The sequence below is a fragment of the Plectropomus leopardus genome, chromosome 17 (genome assembly GCF_026936395.1).
Source record: "Plectropomus leopardus strain MGB_pleo_1.0 chromosome 17, ASM2693639v1, whole genome shotgun sequence".
In the NCBI taxonomy this organism is placed as follows: Eukaryota; Metazoa; Chordata; class Actinopteri; order Perciformes; family Serranidae; genus Plectropomus; species Plectropomus leopardus.
The window spans coordinates 28276720-28292516 of NC_142192.1; the positions used below are offsets into that span (position 1 = coordinate 28276720).

The following is a 15797-nucleotide window of genomic DNA, read 5'->3' on the forward strand; positions in this document are numbered from 1 at the left end:
ATCGCTTTTCTGTGCTGGTGTCTAACACCCACAGGCCACTGACCAAGCAGTGATATTTGAGGAGTTGGGAAACTCAACAAGTTCAAGCATGTCCCCCGGGGACATGAAAATCATTCTGGGAAATGTAGGAGATCACTTATTAAGCTGAAGGAGCTGATGATATGAAGTCTTAACACACGAGGTTGCAGCTTTGCTTTGACATTCAGCCGGTGTGTTTCTATACTGACAGTTGACGGAGCAGTCTGGGTATTTGGGGAGTGTATTATGGGAGGAAGCGGTGCACGGTGCCAATAGGAATAGGAAGAGGGAGTTCCTCCAGAGATAGACAGAGGAGGCTGTTAACACATACACACTGAGCTCTATATAGACTGACACCGTTCCACACATACCTCGCTCTGACTGACCGACCGCTGGCTGCTCCGCTCTCTATAATCCCCCCTCACCCGTCCCCTTCTCCCCCCTCTCCCTCCGTCTTGCCAACTCACACTTCTCTCCTTCACTCATGATTCCTCTCGTCTGTACTCGGCCTCTCGAGTTTCCCTTACTCATGTTCTTCTTCTCTCTCCATTACAGAGTTGGCACGGGGCCGCAGATAGGTCAAATATAACTCTCGCATTCCTCTCTGCTGTCCCTCGTCCTCTCTGAGGACTGACTGTGGCCTCTGTTTCTTTCTGTCTGTCTCCCCATTAAAGCTTTATTGGATGTGACTCCATCGTCTCTCTGCAGAAGAGTTGACTTGCACCTCATTAAATGCTCACTTTTTTCACGTTCCCACCACTCGGCCACATGGTGAGTGTTTTTGAGCGATTCATTATGCAGAGCAATAATCTGCGGTGGTTCATTAGCAGCAGAACTATTGTGTGAGTGAGACACAAAACATATTCAAGTGGTAATCGCTCTGAGTGTGTTAGACAGATTCACAAGCACAAAGTTTTAAGCATTAATTCTTGATTTTGAATCTTCGTCTTTGTCCGTATTTAATCGGGTGATTTTGAAACAGCAGTTACACGTGACAACATTTTGGGGCTGTTTTGGTAAAAAATCTTTGACTTCTGAAACTCTGAAACAAAACAGAAAAATGGCATTTTTCTGTCAGTAAAAACATTGTGTAGTACAGCCAATACCTGATCAGGATTGGGACAGACTAATCTGATAAATATAGTTTAATGAAAACACCTGACAGTGTTATTGGCTATAGTGAGTGATCACAGACAGGGTTAGACAGAAAGCTGGCACACAGTCCCTGACCAGGTTTACATCATCCTTTTCCATATGCTCTGTTTTCCTCGTCCACCTCACAGCCGCATCTTCAGTAATACGTTTTTTTAATTGAACCATTACCATTACAATTAACCATTACTGTGTCTAATATTCACACTACTCTGGTGTTTTGGATCCTCCAACCAGAGACCTTTGAAAATGCTGCTGAAGCTATTTTAGTTTGAAAACTTTGGGGTTGCCTTTTGTCTGGATTGGGAGAAACAGAAACTTCTGGAACAATGATGTACACACCCACATTCATTTCCCAATTGCCACAAAAAAATATCATCCGTCTTCACCCAGGCACCACTCAAACATCATTTTAAATTAGTCTGCAGCGAGTTTAACAGAGAGACTGAATAAGTAAGAGAAATATAAAGAGAAGTAACCACTGCAAAGTTTCCACAGACCTCTGTTCCTCCTGCTGTCTACTGTTAACCTGTCTGTGACTTTGAGCAGACATGCCAACAAAACAACACACACACACACTGACAGGAAGGCAGACTCGGCTGCTGCAGCGGTGTGCTCGCAGGTCTGCTGCTGGCAGTGGGAATGCGGTTTATCGCCTATATTGAGCAGGTTTACCCATGTTTGAAAAAACCATTTGCACATGCTAATTTAAGTGGGAAAGGGGTATATATAGTCTTAAATTTGACTTTCCTTAAGTTGTAGGAAACCTGTTTTTACATTGTTGAGTGCATGACCACTGTGCATTAAAGATCATAAGATATGTATTAAATTACCCAAATCACAAACAAATCAGTTTGCAGATAGTTTTGGTTTATTTGCCGGGGTTTTGAGATAGTCATCACCTCCATTATATCGAGGTGACAACTTAAATCTTAAGATCGATATTTCAAAACCTTGACATATGTCACTATCTGCATTGATAGACACCATTAGAGGTGAAAATTATTTTGACTTGCCCTTAAAACCTGGCAAAGACAACACCGCAAAAATTGCACTGTGGTCAAGTTAACGAGTTGTATCAGCTCTGTCCTTAGGTCAAATATTGTGACTTAACATTTTTTGTGAACTCAAATCATTCCTAACACTCTTGCATATTCTTAAAATTTGTTTTCTACTTGCAAATCTTCCCTCTGCACTTAAAACTGCTTTAAAATTTAATTAAAAGATTGATTCTAGCTCTAATTTAGCTTTTGTTTGCTCAGTTGCGACTTTATTAAACTGCCAGAAAGTAACAACTCAGGCAGACTGCTGAGTTCAGCATTGAGGTGGTTATTTATTGATGACTGCAGCTCAGTATTCAGGCACTTCTTTCTCTGACTGTATGCAGATAGCGCTTCTCAGGGGCTGTCCGTCCTCCCCGAAATTCAAATGAGCCTGAGATGTCCCCCATGACCTCCTGTAGCCTAATAACAAGCTGGTGGAAAGAGCTGTGCCACCCCTCTTTCTTTCCTCTATACATTTGTTTTCCTTTTCAGAAACCCCGCTCTCTCCTCCCCCTAAACCTTCCCCTCTGCAGCCCCCTCTCTCTCACTTCTCTCCTCCTCCCCCATTTCTTCCATGTCCTCATCCTCCCCTCTTTCCTCTCATTTCTGTCTCTCTCTCTCTCTCCTGGCTGGTGCAGGAGCGTGTTAATCCCATTACACATGTGTGAATACCAGCTGGAGGAGAGCGGGAGAGAGACGGACAGAAAACAGAGAGACGGAGAGAGAGGAGAGGAGAGGAGAGGAGAGGAGAGGAGAGGAGAGGGGGAGGCAGAGGGTGAGAAGGGAACAGAGAGTGTTTGTGTCCGAGTGGGACTGACTGCATACTCTACCACTGTGTCTGCTCGAAGCAAAATCCCCTAATGCCATGTTGTGACGGTAATATAATGTAATGCATTATAATGAAGTGTTATGTGGGAGTTTTTCTGTTTCAAGCTCTAGTAATGCAGAGGAGGAACTTCAACACATAAATCCTATTAAAAACTTGTTTCCCTTTATTTCAGTAGGTGTCATTTACTCACAGATAGTACATTTTTGGTGTAAAATATCTGCAGTGCCAAAAAGTAATACATATTTTTACAAGTACTGCACTTAAGTCCAATTTTGATGTACTTTACTTGAGCATTACAGCTGCATTTCACAGAGAAATATTGTTCTTTTTACTCCACTACATTTATTTGACAGCTTTATTTTCTAATAACGTTGCATTTTTTAACAGAAAACATATAATGAGTTCCTGAAATGTTGTTTTGTAAAGCAGTGATTACCAAACTTTCTCCTTAAGGGAATCTCTTTTCAATCACAGAGTAAACTGATGACTGTTGACAAAGTGACATAATTTCTGTATATTTCCTATTATATCCAATGCATAACAGCAACAGCGCAGACCATCTGATAAAATGAACAATTAACCCAAATAGTGAACGTAGTAAATGCAGAAAGTTTGTGTAAAACGATGGATTTGGATGAATTTCGAGCAAATAATTTCCTGTTAATATTAAATCAGAGATTATTTATACTGATAATTTTTAGGATTTGTTAATACAATTCTCTATTTGTCCATAATAAAGGCTTCTTTTTTTAAAAATTTTTTTTTTAACCTATATCCTGTTTTTTTCTCCCTGATGCTTGGCACTTAATCTGTAGGCTCTTTGGTTGTTTTAAAGTCGTACATTTCTGATGCAGGACGAGGCTGTTTAGCACAGAGTGAGGGCTCTGTGCATGTAGCTTGTTTTTGAAGTTTATCTTTTAAAGGAGCGGTGGGTAAAACTTCTTTCCCACTAACATTAGCACGTGGGTTTTACAAACAAGGTTAACCCGCTAAATATAGGCGATAGACTGCATTCCCACTGCCAGTAGCAGACCTGTGAACACGGCGCCGCAGCAGACGAATCTGCCTCTCTGTCAGCTTGTGTGTGTGTGTTGTTCTGTTGGTGTGACCAGCATCATGGACAGGTCAGAGAACTGGTAAACAGTAGAGAGCAGTTGGGACAGAGGTCTGGAAACTTGACAATGAGTGCTTCTGCCCATCATATGTTTACTGTGAAAAATAGTTATAGTTGTAAGATCAATAGATCTCAGATTCCTTTGAAATCTAGTGGAGTGTAAACTGATATAAAATTTAAATACTCAAGTAAAGTATCTTAAAGATGTAGTACAATACTTGAGTCATAGTTTTCTCCACCAGAATTTAATGAGATAAAATACACTTGATCAAATTTTTGGACTGAGTTTTCTGTTTCTCTGACACTGTTCTGATGCCTGGGATGTCATTTTTCAAACGGTTTAAAATGTAAATCTCCGGTATTGGTGCCTTTTTTGGTTCTGACACGACTCCACTCCTCTTTGTGAGTCAGACCCGGTCGCTGGGATGCCGGGGAGGAGATGAGGACTCTAGCTAGACAGTGCAGACAGGCCCAATGTGGCTCCTGAAGAGTTCAAGCGCCAAGAAAATAAACAAGTCTTTTGATCACAAAGGGCCCATTCACTCTCTGCCTCACTCTTTCTTTCTTTCTCCCCCTCTCTCCCCCTCCCCCCTCCAACGATCCTCGCTGGTTTCTCCTCAGCTCTCCTCTCCTGACCTCTATTTTTCCTCTTTTTAAAAGCTCTCCACGTGTCTCTTCCCTCCATTTTTCCATCTTATCTTCACATCCAAGAACTGTCTGTCTGCTCTGACTGAAAGACAAGAGAGAGACAGACAGACATCATCTGACCAGCCAGCGGGCAGACACACAGACACACACACAGACAGACAGACAGAAACACAGACAAGGGCCTCCTTATTCCACTAACATACGGTCATGGTGCCGAGCAGAGGAACACAACATGGAAAATGTCTTCATCACTCCATCTTTAGCACAAAACACCAACAGGCAGAAACTTTCCCCTCCGGCCACTCCAGCGTTTTCTGCTGTCACGAACACTCGAGCTGCCACCAGTGTGTGTGTGTGTGTGTGTGTGCGCGTGTGTTTTCTTATGCATGCAGATGGGCTGGTGTGAAAAGGCCTCTCCCATTACAGTTTTGTTGTCGAGGCTGAGTGCCGTGCTCAGTGCTCTGGGTGTGGCTCAGTTACCATTTGCCCCCTCAGGCCTATTTTCCATTTTAAAAAACACGCCAGATTTCCTCAGATAAAAAACACTCTTACCTTTACAAAAAACAAGGACATGAGCATGCCTTTATTTGCCACTTTGCTAATGTGGCCGAACCTTAAAACAACATCTTAACTTTACGTTGTAAGCATTTAGGTTAAAATTATACAGCAGGATTTGAATTAAATGCCCTATTCGTGATATAAAGGTAAATTTAAAAAAATCAGTGGGTCACAATTTACCAGAATTGGTGTCACTTAAGCACCAACGCAATCAGACTTTAAGATAACATATGCAAATTTTCCACATTGAAATATCAAAAAACAGCTAGACCAATGTGATTTTTTAAGAAATACATTACATACCTTATATGTACCTTACCTGAAATCTTTTCATAGCCATATGTATTTATTTTATAGTCTTTTTATTTGTATCTATATATGTATTTATTTAGAGTATTGGCTTAAATGTCATTACACAGTGGTTCATTTAGTTCATACACTTTGTCCACTTAAAGGTCCAGTGTGTAGGATAGGGGCATCTTTTTTATCAGAAATTGTATACAATATTCATAGGTAAGTTTCCTTTAGTGTGTGATCACCTGAAACTAAGAATCTTGTTTTTGTTACCACAGCTCTTCGACACAGTTAGCACACAGGAGAAATTTTAGATGGTTGCAACCTGCAACCTCACTATTTGCACTAAATTCTTCATATTAAACCTTTAGAAATAAAAAAAAGAAAAGAGGAGTAACCAAAATTGATTTCTTTTCACACTTTTGAGGTAAAACTTGAGCTATGGCATCTAAAAATTGTGGTTTGGGCAAATAACCCAACAGCGAGATGAAAAAAACAACACTCAAACTTGGTCAGAGCACTTGTGTCAGTGCCAAATTATCTCTGTCTGTCTAATGTGCAACAGCAGTGAAACTAAATTAGAACATTATCACCAAATCCCCACTGAAGACACATTTTAAAGTATCCTCATTCATTAATAATGCACTTCTTGCATTTCTTCATTATTTACCAATCAGCAGTGATTGATTGCTCCTGTTTACTGATGAGGGTCATTACCACCTCTGTAATGAACTAAAGGTGACTCTGGTGATCAATTAGTCCCAATCACCCCACCAGTTCACACGTATGTAGCCGTCAGATCTCCCACTGAGCTTTTGTTGCAGTTGCTTTCACATGCGGCCGAGAGTCTTCACCCCCCAGCCTGCAGACTCTCTGCTCTGCGTCCCTCCTGTTTCTTCAACACACTATCACTTCCAGCTTCAAGCTCGGGTTAAAGTTGTGAGTGAAGAAATCGGCTCAAAAATAAGGAATTAAATAGAAGTTAGCACAATGTTTTCACCCACACTCGTCACACTTTGGAGTCTCGCTGTGAAACACAAGGCAGGGGGTATTGAGGGTTGTATTTTTTCCCAAATCTGTGTTTTTATTGTTGAAATTTGGAAATGAATTGTCAGAAGTACTCTCTGCAACCTTTTCACTGTCTCTTTTTAAATTTACATATCTAAGATAGAGTCAGAACGTATACAATCAAAATGCTTTTTTTAGTCTGAGTCAGACAACCTATAAGAAAAAAAGGAAATATTTGCATGAGACTTTTTAAAGAAGGATGGCCATATAGAATTATTTATATCCAAAAAGCATATATTAATGAATATTTTTATGCAAATGACTTTTTCCAGTTTAACACCTCTATACTAGTCTTGAATTTTATGCTGAAAACCAACATTTTCGCATCAACAAAACCTGCAGCGAGCCAATTTCTACATATTTTCTCAGGTTAACATCCTATTATGCAAAGTTTTGAATGAGGTTTAATGAAAAAAAAAAACAAGTTACGTCACAACACTAATTCTCTGTAACATATCGACCCAAAACTTTGTGACAGATTAAGACTTTTGATGAGCGTGAAAGGGCTTATTTATGCTCAACTTTAGATACAGACAAAGCCCTCTGTCTGTACTCTGTGACAGTGTTCGTGCATGTTTTCTGGAAGCTTACGGACAAAACAGAGCAGGACCACCAGCAGAGGCAGTGTAACGTAGTTCAAGAGAGATTCACCACAGGACACGACAAAGACCTTTAAATAATGGCTGAAAAATCTGTAATATATATTATTAGAGCGAAAACTGACAAAAGAATTATCTGTTCACACGTCGGGTTGTATATAATGACCATGTAGATCACTGCTGTCTACAATGCTGCCTCTGTTGAAATGTACATTATTACGACGTCTTCCACCGCCACCCTGTTTGTTGTTTTGTGAAATTTTGACTCCGAGCTCTAGTGCCATTCATTGGCTGTATCTGTGCCAACAAAGTATGAAAATATAAGGGCAGGTTGAAACAGATGCATATATTTTCGTACATAAAGGGAGCATAAATGAGCCTTAAATAAATTAACACGTAGCTGATTCTGATACATTAACAGTCATCACCAGCACTGGAACTGACACATGAATTTGCTTAAAAATCTGTTAAATGCAGTTTGGTGGGAAGATGCATTTTGTTTTATATAATTCTTGCCTTTCTGTGGCATCTCCCCACCTACACAGCTACATGTATCTGCGGTTACTGGAGACCAACATCTCAAAAACAAAATGAGAAATTTGCATTATGTTGTTATTCACCAGAAATCTTTCAGCAGAGTATGTTTCAGAAAACCTGGTGGATTCAAGATTCTTGGTCCAAACTCTAAAAGTAAACTTGAAACAAACACGATATCCTTTCTGATGTCGTCACGCTGAGCAAACAGGATCGTTCAGGCTTCACTCTCTCGAGGTGTTTGTCCTGACGTGTCCTCAGGTGGAGCAAAAGGTCAGCAGCCGAGCTGAAAGAGGACAAAAGTGAAAACCCAACAAATGCAGAGCTGAAACATTAAGTCAGGAGGACTTTTTCAAAGAGGACATTTAGTGTTGTAATAGTAGGAAAAACACGTTACAATTAACATTAACTAAGGTAAAATCTTTTTTTTAAAAGATAAATGGAGTCAAGCCATTAATTTATTCATAATTTACATGTACCTTTCCTACCTCTGCATGGGAAAAAAGGCTTAATTTTTAAAGCTAAAATTCAGCTTCTCAAATTTGAATATTTGCTTGATTATAAGATAATATACTGAATATATTTGGGCTTTGAATTGTTGGTCAGTTATAGTTTGATATTTGAAAAAATAGTTTTACATTTTAGGAAACGTACTTCACTTTTTTGCCGAGAGTTAGACATGGAGATCGATACCGCTCTCATATATGTCCATGTGGTATGAAGCTGAAGCCAGCAGCTGTTAGTTAGTTACATTAGGTTTGGGGAAAGAAACATGGTTAGATGTTGTCTTTTGACAGACGCCTAATTAACATTAAGTTACGAAACTTACGTAAAGTTCTGTTGGTTACATCCACGAAAATTACATTCGCTAATTCACCTAAAGTTAATTAATTTAAGGTACTTAACATCAAGTTACGTAGGATAGGTTTAAAGTAAAGTTACACTGTTTTGGTTTTGGAAAAGAATCATGGTTGGTTATTGTTATGTAGGACTACTTATCGTAAAGTTACGTTTTAATGTAATTTTATGTATGTTAGGTTTAGGCAAGTTAAGTTTCGTAGGTTGGGTTTATGAAAATAATTAAATTAATGACATTACCTCAGCCTATTCAAAATTAAGGTTAGATATTTAAGATAACATACCTGACGTAAAGTTATCTAGGTTAGGTTTAGGAAAGTAAAGTTATGTAGATAAGGTTTAGGAAAAGACAGTGTCAGGTGTAGTCACGTTATCAGTACTTAATGCACTGTACTTAACATAAAGTCATGAAGGTTAGGTAAAGAATAAATTAAATGGTTGGGTGTTTTCACGCTCCGTACGTTTACTTACAATAAAGTTATTTAATCAAAGTTTCATAGGTTAGGTTTAACAAAGTAAAGTTAGAAAGGTTAGATTTAGGAAAGTAAGGTTACATCGGCCTACTTAACATAAAGTTACGTACTTAATGTAATGTTTTCAACGTAAAGTTACACAGGTTAAGTTCAGAAAAGTAAAGTGGTTAGGTTTAGGAAAAGAAATATTGTGAAATGTACCTTAAAATAATTAGTTCAAAATAGTTCCCTTGATTTCATGAGGGACACACACAGCGGTCTCCTGGGGGAAAGTCCTTTGTTTGTTTGACCCATCCACCACCTTAACGTGCCTCCTTTAAGCACACTTTCACTCTGTACTTCTTCCTTCTTTACTACCATTAACACACTGCCCACGAGATCGCAGCCTTCCCGATAACATGAGTAATACTCAAATTCTGGCGCAGTACTTTTGTACATATACATACGAGCAGTACATAAAAAATAGGTGATTAGTGTGCTTGCAGGTGTATTTTATTACATGTGGACAGAGAGAACAAAACTGCAAAAAAATAAACAATTAAACATAAAAATATGAAATATAGTATAAAAACATGCTTGTAGAGAGTGTAGGTGTTAAAGCGTCACATGGAGGTGAGCAGGTAAAGAGAGGAGGCAGCGAGGTAGGCGAGAACGTGAGGAGGTTAGAGAGCACTTGTAGGAGAGGAGGAGAGATGTAGGCGAAAAAAAGAAAGGAGTTGGAGTTACAAAACTGAGGAGGATGGAGGATCCACGCAGAGGAGTAGGAGAGGAGTGGGAGTGTAGTGTATGGGGGCAAGGAGGAGAGGACGAGGAGAGAGGAGGAGGATGTGACAGCAGAAAGAAGATTTGTTTTCTGTTGTATTGTTATTGTGCCTCTCTCCTGTGTGTGTGTGTGTGTGTGTGTGTGTGTGTGTGTGTGTGTGTGTGATTGTGACAATCTGACAATCGCATAAAATACTTCACCCACCGGCTGGCCTTCACCTCCCACACACTGCCACTCAAAGTAAATGAGGAGAGGAGAGAGGATGGATGGATGGATGGATGGATGGATGGAGGGGAGAAAACAGTGGGATGACTGATTGAGGAAGAAAGAAGGAGACGAAAAAAGAATACAATCCACACTCTTTTATTCATCTCCACTTCATTACCTTTCCATCCTCTTCCTCTTCGCTCTCCAGTTCACGCACTTGAGTAATTACTGCTACTTTCTTTCAACTCCCTCTCTCTCTGCTGCCTCCTCAGAGCTGATGTAAGTGCTGAAGGGCCCTTCATTAGAGAGGAAGAAAGGAGTGTGGGAGAAAATGTGTGTGTGTGTGTGTGTGTGTGTGTGTGTGTGTGAATGGTGAGCCCATGATGCTAATAAGCGCCTGATAGGCCACAAGCGATGTCCTCTTATAATTACAGTGTATGTAAATTTCAGTCTCACCCGTTCACCATCCGCTCCTGCGGGACTAAACACCTGTTGATTGGCCTTTCCTTCCTTCCCCGAGTATGAATGACGGGATGGCGGCTCCCTGGCTGCCTCGCTGTCGCAGTTTACAGGTAAACACGGGCGCCTCTCATCACCCGCGGCAGTGACGGGTCTCCACAGCAACGCCGTGACGCGCCAAACGGGAACGAGCGGGGCGACAAACTGGAGGCAGCGGCGGCGGCGGCTCCGGGCTGCAGCCAGCGACTGGTCCTCTGCGAAGATCGTCTATTGAAGTGATGAGTCACTCGAAAAATAAAATAAAATCTATTTTGAATTAAAATTATATTATTAAATAAATTTTAATTTAAACTGACCCATAAACCAGCTGCAGCAGGGATAGGATTTGATAAGTATTCACTTCCTCCTACTACTTTTCGTGCATGAAATACTGCGTATGATGTTTTTTTTGTGTGTGTTTCCTTACTTGTATTTTTATTCATTTATTTATTTTTCCCCCCCATTTTATTTTGCATGTTCAAAATTAAGATCTCTATTAAAAAGCACATTATGCAAAAACATTTAAATAATATGATACAGCAAAACTAATCAAAAATAATTAATGGAAGAAAACATTCATGTTGGGAAAGCTGAAAATATAAAATGTTTTTGCATGAAAAATGACAAAAGATTATACAAGTAGTTTTCAATTATTTTTCTAGTATATTGACTTATCGTTTCAGCTGCACTTGTAAATTTTCTACTTTTTAATATACAGTCTGTTGTAGACCTATTTGTTACTTATTCATTAAATTAATAGTAATTGAACTTACTGAATTGTTATTGCCAGCTCCAATGTTTGTATTCACAAATGTTTAGATAATAATAATATTTATATAGCACCTTTAAAAACAGTTGACAAAGTGTTTTGACAAACAAAGCAAAGCAGAGATGGGATACATAGACAGCGATACATAGACAGCGATACAATGACGGAAAGTCAAACAGTCCTAATGAACAGAAGTGAGAAGAAACTAGGATAGAGTTGAAATAAAAATTAAAAGCAGAGGACAAATGATGCAAGAAGTAGGACAGAATAATAAAATAATACAAAGAATAGACCAAGATCAAAAACAACAAAAGTAATAAAAACAATAATATCACACATTAAAGGAAGTAAGAGATAAAACATAAATTAAAAAACGTAAAATTGATGAAAATAGATAGAAAAGAAATAAAAACACACAGAAAAAATAAATAGCCTAAATGATTCGTTAATTACAGAATTAGCAGTTTGACACGGAATTAGCTATTAATTAATTTATTTTTGTGCTCACATTTCAGAGAATTAAATGCTTTTGTGAAAGGTGTTAGAATGCAGCACAAGAAATGAAAAGATAAAATAAATAGCCTAAATGATGTGGGAAAAAACGTGAAAAGCTAAATAATAGTAATAATAATAATTTTATATATTATATATTTTTTTAATATAATATTAAATATTTAAATGGATATTTCTCTCCCTCTGTAATATTTATTTATTTATTTATTTATTTATTTTTTACAAATTTCTTGCATTTTGAGGGCCATTACTTGCCTAATTAGGCCTACTGATATCCTTTTTCCCCATGTTTTTTAAAGAAATCAAACCAATGCTCACATTTCAGAGGTTTAAATGCTTGTGAAAGACGTCAGAATGCAGCACAAGAAACCTGTCGTTGATCCAGGTTTCAAAGAGTTAATTGCACACTGCCTGATTTGTTTTTCTCCCTTCAACTCGCTGTTGGACTGAAAGTAAAAGTAATCTTCCATAAACATAGACGATCTTTGGCAACAAGTGGGCGTTCAATTCCTCACCCCCTCCCTCCCTCCGTGGGTCAGCGTGGGCGGCCCCGTGTGGCAGGAGGAGAGCGAAACACGACACCCCGCCGGAGGAAGGGGGGGCCGAGAGAGCACGAAGTGAGTGAGTGGAAAAAGAAAAAGTCTGTGCCGGAGAAAGAAAGGGGCAGAGAAAGAAAAGAAAGAAAGAAGAGTTTTTGTTCTCTTTCAGAAGCGCCGCTGTTTTGACTGTCGGTGTGGATGATGATGATGATGTGGAGGAGGAATCGACCATGCGACATCGTTGCAACAAACGGGATGAATTTTTAGTCTCGTCGCATTCCGCTGCTCCTCCAGCACCGACCGACGGCAGCAGGGCTCCTCCAAACTTCGACCTGCGCCATTCAGACCCGGGCGACTGGATTTCCCCCCGGAGGCTCGGGGCAACTTTTCACATCAGACGCCGCTCACTTTTAAACAAATAACCCCGGCGAGAAAACTTTTTTTCCACACACGCCGATGTGTCCAAATAAAACGCAGAAGCTTTTGTGAAGTTATCGGACTATTTTTTACAACTTAAAAATCACATATTTGACTGTTTTCTAACGAGCCACTTGTGAGAACAACACCGGAGGAAGGAGTGGGGTGTCACTGCTAACTTCGCTAGCTAACTTGGCTAAGCTAACTAACGTCTAAAGTTACGAGTCGACGGGGGAAAGTGACTGAAGCGGCGCACCGAAGACGGCAGCAAAGATGAAAACCCCGGCAGACACGGGTAAGTTCACAACCACATTTTTTAAACAGTAAAACTTTTGTTTTGTGTCCACGCGCTGCTGTTGTTCTTCAAATGAAAACAACATTAGCTTCGGCGGCTAGCTGCTGGTTAGCACGCTAACAAACTCTCCGCTCCAGGGGAAAGTGTGACAAAATTATGGCGCTGGGGTGGATCCATCCGAGCCTCTTGTTATTGTTTCAGCCAAAAAAAAGTGAGCCCCCCCTCGTCAAGACCACGTTGTGTTTCAGACACAGTGAATCGATGCAGCCACACACGTTTTTATTTTATTTCCACGATGTTTAACTTGAAGCTGCTGCGTTGAGTGATTTACAGTGAGGGCAACAAAGTTAGCATAATTTCACCGGATCAGCGGTGAGGAGTCGGGGTCAGGGCCAAGCTGCACTGTAGCACCTAATCATGTAATAATTTTCTTAAAATGCAATAACTTCTGAAAATTTCCAGATATTTGCAGTTAACTTGATTGTAATATGACAAATAATGGAATAATATGGCCAATAATTTGTTAAAAGGTTCCGACTGATATTGACATTTTTATTGTACATTTTATTACATTATTGGCATTTTATTACTTAACGCACAGCGATGCAAACTTTACCATATCAGATAATACTATAAATCTCCAGGGATACTCAGAAAAGTACTCAGAAACTCTAGAGTACGAGAAAAGTATATTGCTTTTGATAGTTTTACTTTGCTCTTCTTTTGATGTGTTTTCTCTGTTTGTGTGTGTGTGTTTATTCAGATTAATATCTTCTTATTTGGTCTTGACTGTTTAATTTTATTTGATTTGATCAAGGTGTGGACGGTGAATAGGGAAAATGTATTAAACATTTTAAAGTAAAAGCACTTAATGCAAAAACATTTAAATCAGTATGATACATCAAAACTAATCAAAATCTGTAAAGGAGCAAACCCTCATGTTTGGAAAGCTGGAAGTATAAAATGTTTTTGCATGAAAAATGACAAAAGAAAGTATTTGTCAGTTATTTTTCTAGTCTATTGGCTAATGTTACAGCTGCATTTGTATATTTTTGTTTAATTTCTATGCTTAAATATTCATTTGTATGGTAACTTAATTGTATTGGAGTAAAAGGTACAATACTTCCCCCTGAATTGTAGTGGAGTATAAGTTGAACGTCACATGAGATTAACATACTCAAGCAAAGTACCTTGAATTTGTACTCAAGTACAGTAGTTGAGTAAATGTACTTTGTTACATTCCACCACTGACAACTAGTAAGAGACTTCAGGCATCAGAGTGCAAGTCAGTATTTCACCCACAATATTTTGTCTTAAATCTCAAGAGAAAGGGGATTAAAAAAGAAGAAACTAATGTAATAAGGGATTTAAAAAAAAAAATATTACAGGGAAGTTGGTAAAGTAATGGTCACCTGAAAGAGTTAATAGTTGATTGGATAGGAGACATATTTTCAGTTAAATGTAAAACTGTTTGTTAAATGATTTTTTTTTTATTTTTTGTTTACATTGGAGGGCTTTCTTGTTCTTTTCTTCTTCTTTATTTCTGTTTTGCATTTTCATGATTACAACTTGGAGATCACTCTTCCACTTATCACTACATCCCAGCCTACAATGAAAGGTAGAAAGTGACCACATGATGTGATTGGGAACTTAACTGCTGATAAGTCTGAGGTTATAGCAGATGTTATCTGAGATTCTGGATCATCTGCTGCCTGGATCATCAGTGTGAGTTTCCAAAATTAAATCAGTAAACCTAGTTTGTCCCCTTGTATACAAATTTCAGTGCAATCTTTTCTTCCTTTCAGGGACTTAGTTGCAAATTAAGCCTGTTTGACCCTTGACACATGCAAGAATTGAGTCCAAGTAGATTGGTAGTTAACGGCTTTACTTGAAATTGAAACACTTTTGAGCTCAGAGCTACTATTTCAAATTCCGCGCATTTTTTGAACCATTTTTGCTGTCATTCAGATGATTATGATTTTCCACCCATAGCTCATGATTTCTCCTCCATTGTGCTCTTAAACTCAGTTTAGTCAGGAGTCTTGTACAGTAATCTTGGGCAGGCGGAGATCCAACACCCATAATGGATGTTTTAAGAGGGGAATGCCACACCACAACATTATAATTAGAAACGTTCAGATCTCTGCGTTGCTTCAGATAACTTTTTATATCACAAAACAATTGTGAGAAAACTCAAGCAGCTTTTTTCAAAGGGGGGAACTTTTGTCAGAGGTTCTGTGGCCACATGGATGTGTAAATATCTACAGGGGGTGAATAAAGTGCTGAAACAAGCTTAAATTGCTAAATTATGCTTCTGATTTTACCTTGAAGGTCTCGAAGCCCCAAATGCTCCAGTGTTGAGCTGATTGTTATGACCCATGAAACAACCCATTTTGATCTTGACCATAGCACATCATGTAGAAAATACTCCCCTGGTGTGCACCCAACACTTAACACCAGAACTGGGTTGTCATTAAAGTTTTAATTTTTTCGAAACGGTTGGTTTAGTTTTTTTATGCAGTCTGATGAGGAGCAAAGTAACCAAGTATGACCGAAACATTGTCCTCAGTAAACTTGTGTGGCATAGAGTAAGTGTGCAGGCATTACT

General features: G+C 39.0%; 1 protein-coding gene and 1 long non-coding RNA gene across 2 annotated transcripts in view; one reads left to right on the forward strand and one right to left on the reverse strand.

The window, feature by feature from the left end:
* Positions 1-6661: 6661 nt before the first annotated feature.
* LOC148186687 (uncharacterized) lies at positions 6662-11087 on the reverse strand. The gene is made up of 3 exons (XR_015779460.1): positions 10615-11087; positions 10337-10454; positions 6662-8143 (listed from the first exon to the last, which is right to left on the reverse strand). It is a non-coding gene; the product is annotated as an uncharacterized LOC148186687 (long non-coding RNA).
* Positions 11088-12498: 1411 nt separating this feature from the next.
* The window catches only part of erf (Ets2 repressor factor), a 50314-nt gene continuing 47015 nt past the window's right edge, over positions 12499-15797 (forward strand). The window contains exon 1 of the mRNA XM_088090244.1: positions 12499-13189. Within this exon, the coding sequence (XP_087946370.1) occupies positions 13168-13189 (22 nt within the window). The 5' untranslated portion in view covers positions 12499-13167. The remainder of the gene's footprint in view (positions 13190-15797) is intronic.